At 38.0% G+C, this 12,602-nt stretch overlaps 1 protein-coding gene across 1 annotated transcript; it reads left to right on the top strand.

The window, feature by feature from the left end:
- The first annotated feature begins 692 nt into the window (after window positions 1-692).
- Window positions 693-10,645, top strand: RGS16 (regulator of G protein signaling 16). The gene is made up of 5 exons (XM_026703277.2): window positions 693-843; window positions 4,109-4,201; window positions 4,942-5,003; window positions 6,000-6,166; window positions 7,482-10,645. The coding sequence occupies exons 1-5, from the start codon at window positions 800-802 to the stop codon at window positions 7,680-7,682; spliced, it is 567 nt and encodes a 188-aa protein (XP_026559062.1). The 5' UTR covers window positions 693-799; the 3' UTR covers window positions 7,683-10,645.
- The last annotated feature ends 1,957 nt before the right edge of the window (window positions 10,646-12,602 follow it).

The raw sequence follows: 12,602 nt of genomic DNA on the forward strand, positions 1-12,602 counted from the left end.
TCACAGAAGACCCTCAACTGTACTCAACACTGCTCTGTCTTTCATTGAGTTCACAATTTCCTCCAAACTGGAAGCTAATAAGTGTTCTGCCAAAGCCACATAGAAATATATATCTTAGTTTACCCAGTTATTTCCAAGAGCTTTTAACTTGGGGCCAAAGTGTCCTCATCCTTGCTCTACTGTAGTCCCAATTTGCTTGGCCGTGCCCTACTGTGATCCCAAGTTAACGCTATCTCTCACTCCGCTGTCCCACTTAGACCAGTTCCTTGCACCAGGAAAAAACACTTATATTGGTGCCAGCGCCGTGTCCTGGCAAATTAGGCTGATTTATTTAAATTATGCATAGACTCTGTCATCACATTTTTTAAAGGAACAAGAACAGCAAAAGCACTTGCTATTAAAGTGTGTATTTTATTTGATGATAAGCACAGCAGCCAAGTGCTTTTCAGAGAAGAAAAATATATCCCTTGAGCTCTTGACTGCAGTTTCTGTATAAGTACCCTTCAATCATGGAATACAAAGGTAGCTACAACAGAAACACCCATATTTTGTCCGGCTTGTTCTTTCTGAATCCCACTTATGACTCTGCTGTTCAAGGACAGTTCCAATTATTCTTGTATAGAGGCGGGCGGGAACTGTGTGCTTGATTCATGCTCCCTCCCACTTGCTGAAAGATATAAAAGCTCTGCTTCCAAGCTCCAGCACTGAAAGCTTAATAGAAGGCTGTGATTAGAGCCCTCCACTGCTCCCCAACCCAGTTGCTGCAGATCTAAGCAAGCCACCCAACTACTTTCTCAACATGTGCCGAGGTTTAGCTGCGCTGCCTGCTAGCTGCTTGGAAAGGTAAGAGGCTTGGAAAATTATTGAAGCTCTTATTATATTATTACTTTGCTGAACAGTCAGGGCTGGACTTGACTTGGCCACATGTAGTGACCAGGAATGACCTCAGTCTATATCCCAAACCCTGATTGTACCATTTCATGTAATGACTGGACTGACATTATTTAGTTCAGCACTGAGGAAAGATAAAGGAGGTAATGATAATAAGAGATTAAAAGAAATACGTTTTTCTTGCTTTTCTCGAGAACTGCAGCTGACTCTCTGCTTCATACATTTGGCTTGTTTGTGTGTTTTTAAATGTGATGGGAAAACGAGTACAAATTCTCCTGTGTCTTTGCAATGCAGTTCTCAAAGACACCTCTGCAAGTAGCACTGCACATCATTAGCATGCCTGCCACACACCAGCCAGAGGTTGGTGAGCTAAGAATAGAAAGCGATGCGCCAGGCGGCCATCTCCAAACTGTCGCAGTGATTGCACCAAGCAGGGAGAGACCTCTGAATGGCTGCAGCACCCACCCTGGTTAGGCAGGTGTGTGACACAACATTCAAAGTCTGAAAACTCTACCAGCTATGGGATGCTTTGAATAGTGGCAAAGGAAAGCATCCAGTTAATCACCGAAGAGGAATAGCAATTAGGGAGAGGTAGTGTAGAGGCATGGATGAGAAACAATTATAATAATTATGATACTGGCACTTTATTTGTGCCCTAATAAAACAATATAGCCACAGCAAAAAAGCTGAGGGTCTGCTTTGAGGAGCATACAGTGTGGGGTGTTTTTGGGGGGACAGGTGAAGAGGTATCAGAAAAGGACAGTGAAGAGAGCTTGATAGCCGCATCTGAACATTTGCTTTGATGTGCAGGCCATCTATTGTGTTTGAAAAAGGCAAGATAACATTCTAGCGATAGCCTTGAGGTGTTATATATATTCCTAGCATTTCTCCTCTCCTTTGCCCCTGGCCCCCAGCCACATCACGCCCTAATGACTTGATAAGGGCTCTAGTGACCCTTGGGAGGACATAGTGCATTTAACAAGTAGACGCAGTCCGAGGCAAGTGCAGCATCATCCCATCTTTTAAATCTCTGGGAAAATTCCATTGATTTTCCACATTCCTGATTGTCTCAGATTCAGCAGCTACAGAGACATGAAGGACGCCCAGGGCCTATTAGTGGGTTCACAGTCAAGTCCAAGCAAAGAGAAAAATCAAAAGGGGTACAGATGATCCAAAGTGAGAAAGCAACCCATCATCACCTTCTTTGATGACCTTCTGCACTTGAAGCCTACCTGGCACAGGTCTTGGACCCCAGCATGGTGCTCAGGAGCAAGAGTCGGCCCCCACTAAGCTACCTGCAACAAATTATTTTTAAATAAAAGGTTATAGTAATTTTTTTTAAAGTGGCAAACTACCAAAGCAAGTGCAATCTGTATTTCCGAGAACAATTCCATTCTTAGAAAATACTAGGTGGTTGCAGTCCCGGCGCCTTATAGGGTTTAACTTCTTATATATGTGGATTAGCTGAACTATCATGACAATCTTTTGTAAAAATAAAAGCTACATGACTTTAAAATTCCCAAATGAGCCCACTGGTCCAAATAGATTGAAAACTCCTATGGCTGTACCAGTTGACTAAAGAAGTCATACCCATCAAAAGCTGGAATTTCATAAAAAGTCATTAAAAATAAGTGACATTAGCTAGAGAGCAGTGAGCCTGCAATTGTAATATTTTGAAACTAGAAATTATTATTTTGGTCTGACTTACATTTGTTCTGTTCCTAGCAATATAGTTCAGCAAAGAAATATAATTACATGTTGGTGAACAGGGTGGTGCTGATTAATCCTAAGTGCTATCAAAGTTAACAATTCAGAAATACACATATCAGTTTGAATAGTAAGAATAAGCTAGATTCATTGTTGGCTAAAGAGCATCTTTTCTATGATCTTTGGAATTATGACAATGCATTTTAAAAACATGCTGGATAAATACTAGAAACAATAGCATTTAATTTGTTTAAATATTGCTTTAATAAACAGAAAAGAGCAAAAGTTGCAACAAAAATGTAAAAAGATTTAAAGAATAAACAATAAAGGAAGATAAAAGGGCATCACAGAATTATGTCTGTAGGTGTACAGAAACTATATGTTCAGCTGTTTTCTACAGCAGATGAAATTTTGACCTCATGTAATAATTGCTTGGTTTTTGGTACCTATTAATGATGATAATTAATAGCCTAAGAATTTTGCAGAACTGACATGCTTGTGTCATTTTACAAAGCAGAAAATATAATATATATTTATAATTTATATTATTATTGGAATAAACATGCCATACCACTGTAAGCAGCTTTTAAGAAATTAGGTATTTAAAATATTGAATTCTTGTAAGGTAACTTAGACCATGACAGAATTAATGCCCTGGTAGGCTGGAGTCATGACATGTTATATCACTTTATTTCAGAGGTTGAGGCACTTACTAGCACTTACTAGTACTATTAGATCTGAGGGTACAAATCTCCAGATGACATTAAGAGCACAGAGTTGGTGTTCTTTGTATCTCTTTGCTGCCACCTAGTGGAGGCCTGCAGTTTGTAGCCTAGAACTGATGGCCTTGGATGAAAGGTTGAGGAAGATCTGGTCCACAGAATTAAGTAATGGGTATCTAGTGAAAGTGGGGAGAGGGGAATAAAAAGCTGATTCAACCCGGTGGAGATGCCTGATGAATTCAGTAATAAGGGGCAGAATTAAAGGAACATAATACAGAGTATTTAACTTTAAGGAATTAAATTACAAATTAACTTTACAATTGCAGAGTAGGCATATATACAAGAACCGCTTGAAAAAAATTCCTTTTCAGTTTTTAAGTCTGGTTGAGGCAGTAAATGCTGTGAGTTTAGGAAAACTGATTATGGTATTCTGTTGCTTAAAAACCATTTTTCAATTTATCCTTGTTGCCAGCAGGAATAGCCTGTTAATATATGAATAGCCAAGTTAAAGATTGGTTGATAAAGGATTAAAAAAAGGCATTTACTAATGGAGAAAAAGAAAGCTTAGCAGAAAAGCCAAGTATACTTTCTTTATACTAAAGAAATGCTTCAGCTCTCAAACTCACACTGCAAACTCTTATCTTAAATTGCCAGAACCAAGAAGCTTCTTCTAGACCTTAAGTTTGAAGGAACATCCTTATCTTGTCTTGATATCCTCTAATCTAGCAACTGCAGTACTTTGTTTTTTTTAGTATCCTTTTTGAATTATGTTCTTTTCTCTTTTTCAGAGCCAAAGAGTTTAAAACACGTTTGAGAATTCTACTTCATAAACCAGAATTTGGACATAAAATTGGAAACCTCAGCTGGAGCACCAAACAAAAGTAAGTCTATAACTGCCTGACAAAAACACAAGGATTTTTAAGGACAATAAAATGTTAGGGTTATTTCAGTTTCTAACTGACGCCAAAGAGAGGAAGGATCCTAGATAATGCATTTTAGCTGTGTTAGTAAAAATTTTGTATGATACAGCAGTTTGTTATGCTGCATCGTCCATTTTTGAAAAGAGCCGTTCTAAGTCAACCAAATGGCTGAGATGTTTTTGAAGAGAGACAGCGTCTAGACAGAAGCACTTATATTAAAAAGCCTTGTGCAAGTCTTATAACACTGTTCTTTTTTCTGAAAAGAAAATGATGGAAGAAATGGGTGAAAATGGGGACCTAAAAATGAAAGATCCTATTATATAATAACATTATATAAAAAAACAGAGTGGTTTTTCAATAAATCTTCATCCAGGATATCCCAGCTACTCAATTTCCAGATAGTATTTCTTGCTTATTTCAGAATATTGCCTCCAGAATAATATCTCTACACCTTCATTGGCTAAGAAGGATAAGAAATTTTGAAGAACTTGCTGAAGTGGTTTAAATGGTGTTAATGACATAACATATGTTAGGTGATATGTGGTAGTGAGCAATTTTGAATGGGGATTATGAGAAATGAAGCCAGGATAAATAGGATGACCTCTACATTTTCCAGAAGCTTTGCATCCTGAACTCTTTGCTCAAAACATTACTCTTTGAAATCTGTCGGACAAGCTCTAAAAATATTATTTCTTCTCCAGATATACTTTGGAGGAAGCGCTTGGATGGAAGGAGTCCTTTGATCAACTGCTGAGAAGCAGAAGTGAGTACACATCATGTGTGGTAAAAAAAAATGTAAAAAACAAAAAAAAAGTATAGTTGCAAGTAGCTGGCGATTGTGTGATTTCACATGATTCAGTAAGGTTGCCAACCAGTCATGTCTTCACAAAATGTACCAGAGGATCTTCTTAGATAGCAAAAAAGCAGATACTTTATAAAATTACTGAATGAACAATCAACCCTAACCTAGTGTTGGGATAGCTCATAGACTTCTCAACCCAAATAACAAAAAGTTTGAACTGGCTGAGAATACTAATATTTAATCTGTTTACAAATAACTGAAGAGGGTAAACATATCCCACACACCTTCCTCCTCCTATTTTCCCCACAACAACAAACTCTGTGAGATAAGTTGGGCTGAAAGAGAATAACTGGCCCGTAGAGAGCCAGTTGGGTTTCATGCCAAAAATGGAGCTAGAACTCTGAGTCTCCAACTTTCGAGCCTGGGGCCTTAACCACTAGACCAGGGATGTTAAACTTGCGTTGTCATGGTGTTGTCGTGTGACGTATCATGACTTTTCCCCCCATCGCTAAACCGGGCGTGAGCGTGGCCAGCATGTGATGCATCCAACCCATGGGCCACAAGTTTGACACCCCTGCACTAGACCAAACAGGTTGTCATTTGAATCAAATTAGTTATTATGCTAAACGTGACCTTCTCTTTATTTTTAAAAAAAATTAGTAACAGTAAGACCGCTCCAGATTCTCAGGGAGAGGAATCTGATCCGGTTATTGTTGTATTTTTGCCACCCAGATTTTTTTTAAATTTTCTACAATAGAAGGCAAAACAAATAAGACTGCGATGGGGTTTAATAGATTATTCTTCATCCAGAAATCAACCATATAACTTTAAGATGGATCGTCCTTGACATTATAATTTGCAAAACATGCAGCATTTTAAAAATCTATTCATGATAGTCTTTCTTTTCCTTCTCTCTCTATCACTTCTAAACTGGTTATTCTATCTCCTTCTTTACAGGTGGCACGGAAGCATTTCATGGGTTTCTTAAAACAGAATTTAGTGAAGAAAATCTGGAGTTCTGGCTAGCTTGTGAAGAATATAAGAAAATCCCCTCCAAAGCAAAATTAGAAGCCAAAGCCAACAGGATCTTTGAAGACTTTGTTCAGAATGAGTCCCCCAGGGAGGTGAGTCAAATGACTTTATAAGTTCAAAGATAAATCAATCTCAAAGCAGACTTTTTTTAAAAAAAATTTTTTTTGCCTGACCCTAACTGAGGGTTCTTCCGAAAGGTACATAAAAGAAAGAGGAAGCTCGGTTATTGGGAGTAGGTATTAATTTTTCTGCTGAGTCATGCCGTTTTCTAAAGAGCCTGTGTTACAATAGGATTGCTTTAACTTTTGATCTGGCTTCAGGTCCACCTACAGCATGCAGATTCAGCTTCAAGATATATCTTTGCATTGGCAACAATGCCTTTACAATGGGAAGGGCATGAAATTTCAAGGTTATCTTAAGTTGGCTTTTCCAGTTGGGTGCTTACCACCTGATCTAGCTATAGTTCCCATACCCAGGAAGGGGGAAGATGAATATAAGTACTTTTGCTGATAGCGCATAGCAAGAGAAAGGCTCGTAGGCCCAAAGGAGGACAGGTGAATGGAGCAGTTTAGATTCTTCCATATTTGTAGCTTAGGTTGTGGATTTTGGCGGTGGTTCATTCTCTGAGCTTGCTGTTTTGCTCCTGACATTTCATTACCAGACGAAGTAACATCTTCAGTGGACTTCAGGTGAAGTGTTTTGCTCAGTTTTTCTCCTGTTTATATAGAGCCTATGTGGTGTTGTGATCAGTTGGTCACATGACTGGTTGTTTGCATGGTGCAAAATTCAACTGGTGGCCGGTTTCATCGCTGATTGGTTGTTTGTTACAGGTTCTTACAGGTTCATATAAGTCAGTGGGGTTCTAAGTCAACGTGGATGGATCCATCAACAAACACATTGATTTAGAACCAGCATATGAACCTATAAGAAACCGGACCACCCAAGCCGCCAATCATTGACAGAACTGATTACCTCGTCACCAACTGAATTTCGTATCATGCAAATCAGTAATGTGACCAACTGACCACAACACCACGTAGGACCTATATAAATAGAACAAAAACTGAACAAAACACTTCACCCAAAGTCCCATGGAAAATGTTACCTAGTTTGGTAATGAAACATCCAGGAGCTAAACAGCAAGCTCAGAGAATGAACTGCTGCCAAAATTCTCCCATGTATTTGAGAATATCCCACCTTTTTATTTATTGCAAAATGATTTTCAGTGTTCATTCATATTTGCTTATTCAGAGTTGATTTCCAGAAGTTTTTGATATCTACTTTGCAGGTCTTTCACTGTTGTTGAGAGATTTCCTACCTTGGTTATGGTGTTACAATGTATGTGTTGTTTCTCATCCATCAAGTTACAACCAAGGATGCATATTCACCATATTTTTTCTCCTTTAGGTAAATCTTGACCATGAAACTCGAGAGGCAACCAGAAGAAACCTTGCTGGGGCCACTTCTATGTGCTTTGAAGAAGCTCAAGCAAAAACATACACCTTGATGGAAAAGGACTCCTATCCCAGATTTCTGAAATCTGCTTATTACAGAGACCTGATTGAACAAGCAAATAGCCACAGAACAGGCAAACCTGCACACACCTGAGCCGATCCCTTGTTATCACCTGGAACTGTGTTGGGGAACAGAGACACAGAGTGAAACTGGAGATGCTGAAATCCAAGTGAAGGGTGCTAAGAACATTTCCATTGCACAGCTTTGGTTTTTCCTGGCCTGGGACCGCCAATACTTCCATGTACCCAGAAGCTCTATTAAATGCAGACCTTCTCTAGAAAAGAGGCTGTGAGTTGAAAAAAACCAGGAGAGCCTATGAAAAGGGCTGGAGGAATTGATGCAAGGAAGACTTGGTCTCCAGATAGGAAGAGAAATCCAACAGGAAAGGGAATGAGAAATATGAAGAAAAGGTGGATTTTGATTCTCTCCTAAAATGTTTACCATTTTTGGAGATACCTCTGTGCATTCATCTGTTTGAACCAGTGATAGCCTCCATCTACTCTTAAAAGCTAGTCTCTGCACCTATACACACAGACCAAAAACTGTACATAGCACAATTCTCATATCTTGTATACACAACACACACCAGTTTGAAATTTCATCCCATTGCATGTCAGCCTCAGAGGCCTTCTGTTCTCTGCATGTTTGTACAGTGATCAGCTTGGTGTTCCAGAGCTTTGCATCCAAACGGTTTTGCATTTACACTCAAGAGAAAGGCTGCATCTGCTTTGCTACTTCATACATCTCAATCTTCTACCATCTTGGGCAGATTTCCTTTTAAAGACATTTGAAAGAAGACATTGTTTTATTTATCTCTGAACGTTATATGCAATCTTGGGAGACGTGCCCCATTTTTAAATTATTTATATTTATTATTGTCATTTTATTGTTATTTATTATGATGGGCATTAGATAAGCACAGCACTTTAGAAGTAGGTGCTATGGATAAACTGTTGCTACAAGGGGCCTACAATTTAATGTTGGCCTTTTAGCCACATTCATAGCATTTACAGAGTATATTTATAGGGGACATTTACATATTTTTTAAAAAAGAGGGAGACAGGCAAGACCACCTTTGCAAATATAAGTCCCTCAGAATTGTTAGTTTACCTCAGGGGTCCCCAAACTTGGCAACTTTAAGACTTGTGGACTTCAACTCCCAGAATTCTCCAGCCAGCTGGCTGGAGAATTCTGGGAGTTGAAGTCCACAAGTCTTAAAGTTGCCAAGTGTGGAGATCTCTGGTTTACCTCATAATGTTTTATGAACATACTGATACATACATTTAGCCATTTAAAGCTCATTCGATAGTCTGTGGAAAAAGAAGGGATAAATTTCCCAACGAGCAATTTCCTGCTTGCTTTGTGGAGATAATTTGTATCATCACTGTTGAATGGATAGTGTAAAACTTAAATTCCAGGGCTTAATTTCACAAATCAGTAAAAATTGAAAATAAAACATAGCCAGTAGGATAGTTCATTTGTTATTTTCCTTTTGTAGGGTGTGCTTTTTTAGAGCACCATATTGAAATTAATGACAATTGTTCATATCCTTTGTGAAATTATCAGTAGCTCAGTTGAGACATGTATAGATCAGAGAGTTCTGAGTGACTGAACGCCAAGTAACTTATTTAAAATGTATCCTGTCTTTCTTGTTTAACCAGCTGTAAAATAAATAATTTTAAGCCTGTTTAGAATTGTTTATATAATTGAAATACTGAAAACAGCTGGAAGGAAACCAAAGTTTCACACAATGACTTAGCAATTTCTATTGCTTTTGACCACTAGTTCATGAGTGCATGCTCAGAACTGATTGTAGCATCATGTGATATAGGAGTGAGCTATTATAAATACATATGGTATTACTCATCCTCATTGCCTGATTTTAATACCAACACAATACTTTCAGTGGACAGTTTTTATGTTTGGCTGAGCGTCTTGAGTGTTCAAGCAAAATATGATCATGTGGTAGAAATGAATGTATAAACTAGTTTTCCATTTCATTTCTGGAGTCTTTAGCACAGATATAGAGAGGGAAATGACAGAAGAGATACATTTAAATTGAGCAACACTATATACCAGCCGTCTCCAACTTCATGGCCTCATGATGAGTTGGACATTTTCAGAATTACCAGCCAGATGGCTTGGTTGAATGGAATTTGTGATCTAACCATTCTGGAATGGAACCGCAACTATATTTTTGTACTTCTTAGCAGTGGTTAAATGGCTATCATAGATGCTGATAAATGGACAATAGCTGTAAAGATGATTGTATCTGTTTTTTCTGCACTAGAAGTCTTGAAAATAAGTTCTTTATCCATTGTCAGCATTTCTAGATGAGATGCACCCCAAGGCAACTGCAGATTCCTTTTTGCATTCTCTGGTATATTAAAAGGGCCTGCATCCTGAAATGTTTCTTCTGATTGTTTGACCTTTACTTAGATCAACTGTAATAAAGAGGTACCTGAAAAAGGTTTCCATTCCAATAGCATTCAATAGTCTATGGTGAAAATCTCCTTCTATTGACTGTATTGGTAAAAGATCATTATCCTTGTTATGTATAACAATTTTTTTTAAAAAAAGACAACTTCTAAAATGGGCAGGGGAAGGGATTCTTAGAGCATCTGAATATACAGATCCATTGAAAGAGTTCCCTACAATTGACTTGGTTCCTTTTAATACTGATTTTATTGTGATGTTCTTCAGAATAGGCATTTTTACAGGCATAAATGGGACCTAAAGCTAAAATTTAGCTAAGAAATATTAGAGATCCTTCCAGTGGTCAACAATAAAGTGCTAGAGCAGCCCTGTAGTTCCTCTAGTCAAAACAATAGGAGTCCCTTCTCTAATCCAAACTGATTAGATGTCATTCTCATCTAAAAATCCAGACTGGGATTCGAATTTTGCTAAGGCCAGAATGGCTTGGATATGTATTATTTACTCACCAGTGGAGGTGGTTCTGTATCCCTGTTCTTTCAGTGAATGATTGAGATACTGCATTGTGGTTTCATGAATGTTGTATTGTCTTTATTTGAAAAAATAAAAATAAAACAATTGCAGATACCACAGAAATCTCATTTATTCTGAAAAGTGAGGGGAAGACTGGGGGGAAAGGACTTGCTACACAAAGCATCAGCCTCTCATACACCCTCCTGGATGAAATCAGGGCCTTTGTCAAGGAGGCAAGAAGTGTCACCTCCTAGGATATCCCAAAGAACTGAAGAAGCTTCTTGAATGAGAAGCATCTTTGGGACATGATGGATGATTGGCATCTCCATAGATGTTACCCAGGATGAAAATTAGAATAAGCATTCAGCATAGTAGTTATTCTATGTTGGCAAATTCCCCTTTCTGCGAAGGAATATACTTGACATACATGCATACTTTATGCACAACTTGGAGTCAGCATTTAATGCTAAAAAGCACAAATTCAACTTCAAGATCCTACCAAGTATAAAAAGTTAAAGATTTGCAAAGCTGCCTTACAACCTGCTTCAGTAGTTTCTCAGAGGAATCTTGGCTTTAGGGAAGGGGGGATAATGCAATTTATCCATAAAATTTGGCTCACAGTATTGATATTCCTGGATATTAAACTACTTTTGACTTCAGGAACAAACAATAATAACATCAACTCTAATTGTCCAATGCCCATAGATCCAGAATTATGACATTGTTCCAAAAAATTTCTGACCACATTGTTCCACAGCACTTAACCACATTGTTCCACATTGACTTAACCAAATGCATGAAGATTGAAGCAGCCCAGATTATGGATCTGGATATAACCTCTGCCTAACCACATGCTTCTAATTTGATAGATAAACTTACCAGCAAATTAAAGGCACTTCTATGGGATCACTGCTTTCAGGACTTATAGTGGAGGTCATTATGCAATGTTTAAAAATTCATAGCACTTCCATAAATATAATCCAAAATATAGATCAGATCTGTAGGTGACACCTTCACCATAATAAAAAGGGTCAATTAGCAAATTACTCACAGAATCATCAATGAATTACTCACAGAATCATCAATATGTTCAAAGGAATGAAGTTTACTAGAGAAGAAAGCAATAACTTACTACCTTTCCTGGACATCCTGATTAAGTGAAGTATTAATGTTGTAATGTCATTTTGATTCTCTAGAAAAAACAATGGGAAAAGTGGATGTTTCAAGGAAAGTTTGTTGATTTTGTCAACCCTAGGAAATTCCTGCCTTCTCTTCCCCCACTCTCCACTTCCCCATTCCCTCACTCTCACACATACATAAACATGTTAAATTTTGAATTCCAATTCAGCAATTGAATCTGTAGGTGTCTCAGGAATCTTGAAAGTGGGTGAGATGATGGAGACACAAGGGAAGATTGCTTGGGGTATTCCTAAGGTTGGTTCTTAAATCAACTCAACTAAAACAGACTTCCAGAGATTAGATCATATGCTTTTTATTGGAAAGCTTTGTAGAATGGGAAATGTGGATAACATGAAGGAACATGTTTGGTGAACGTGTAAAAAGGATTTTAAAAATCTTGGATTCAAATAGATACATTGATACAGTGGTTTTTAAAGAAAACTATTCAATTGAAGCCAAAACATTCCTTCTAGAATTGATGGGTAAACAGTTAAAACCTGCCATGGAATATTATTTTAATGTATGATTATTATGGCGAGGTTACCATAGGCACAGAGATGGAAAAATTCAGCACTACCCCACCATAGTGGAATGGTTGGTGAAATGACAGAACTTGCTCAGAGGGACATATGAACTTTTTTCGTTAGAACAAGGACAATGTGTTCTTTCATTGATAATTGGAACACCCAATGGAATTTTTGCATAAAAATGAAAAACGTTCACTTGTAAAAAAAATTTATGATTAGACAGATATAAAAAGGGGGCTATGGTGTGATTGACTGTGAGTCAAGCCTCCCAATCTAGGAATGGTGCCACTGGGACACAACATTAAAGCTCTTCAAAGGGCCTCTTAGCAATGACTGCCACCTGCTCTTTAAGAAAGAGCTG

Source organism: Pseudonaja textilis, chromosome 3 (genome assembly GCF_049901715.1).
Source record: "Pseudonaja textilis isolate UNSWEBS1 chromosome 3, rPseTex1.2, whole genome shotgun sequence".
In the NCBI taxonomy this organism is placed as follows: Eukaryota; Metazoa; Chordata; class Lepidosauria; order Squamata; family Elapidae; genus Pseudonaja; species Pseudonaja textilis.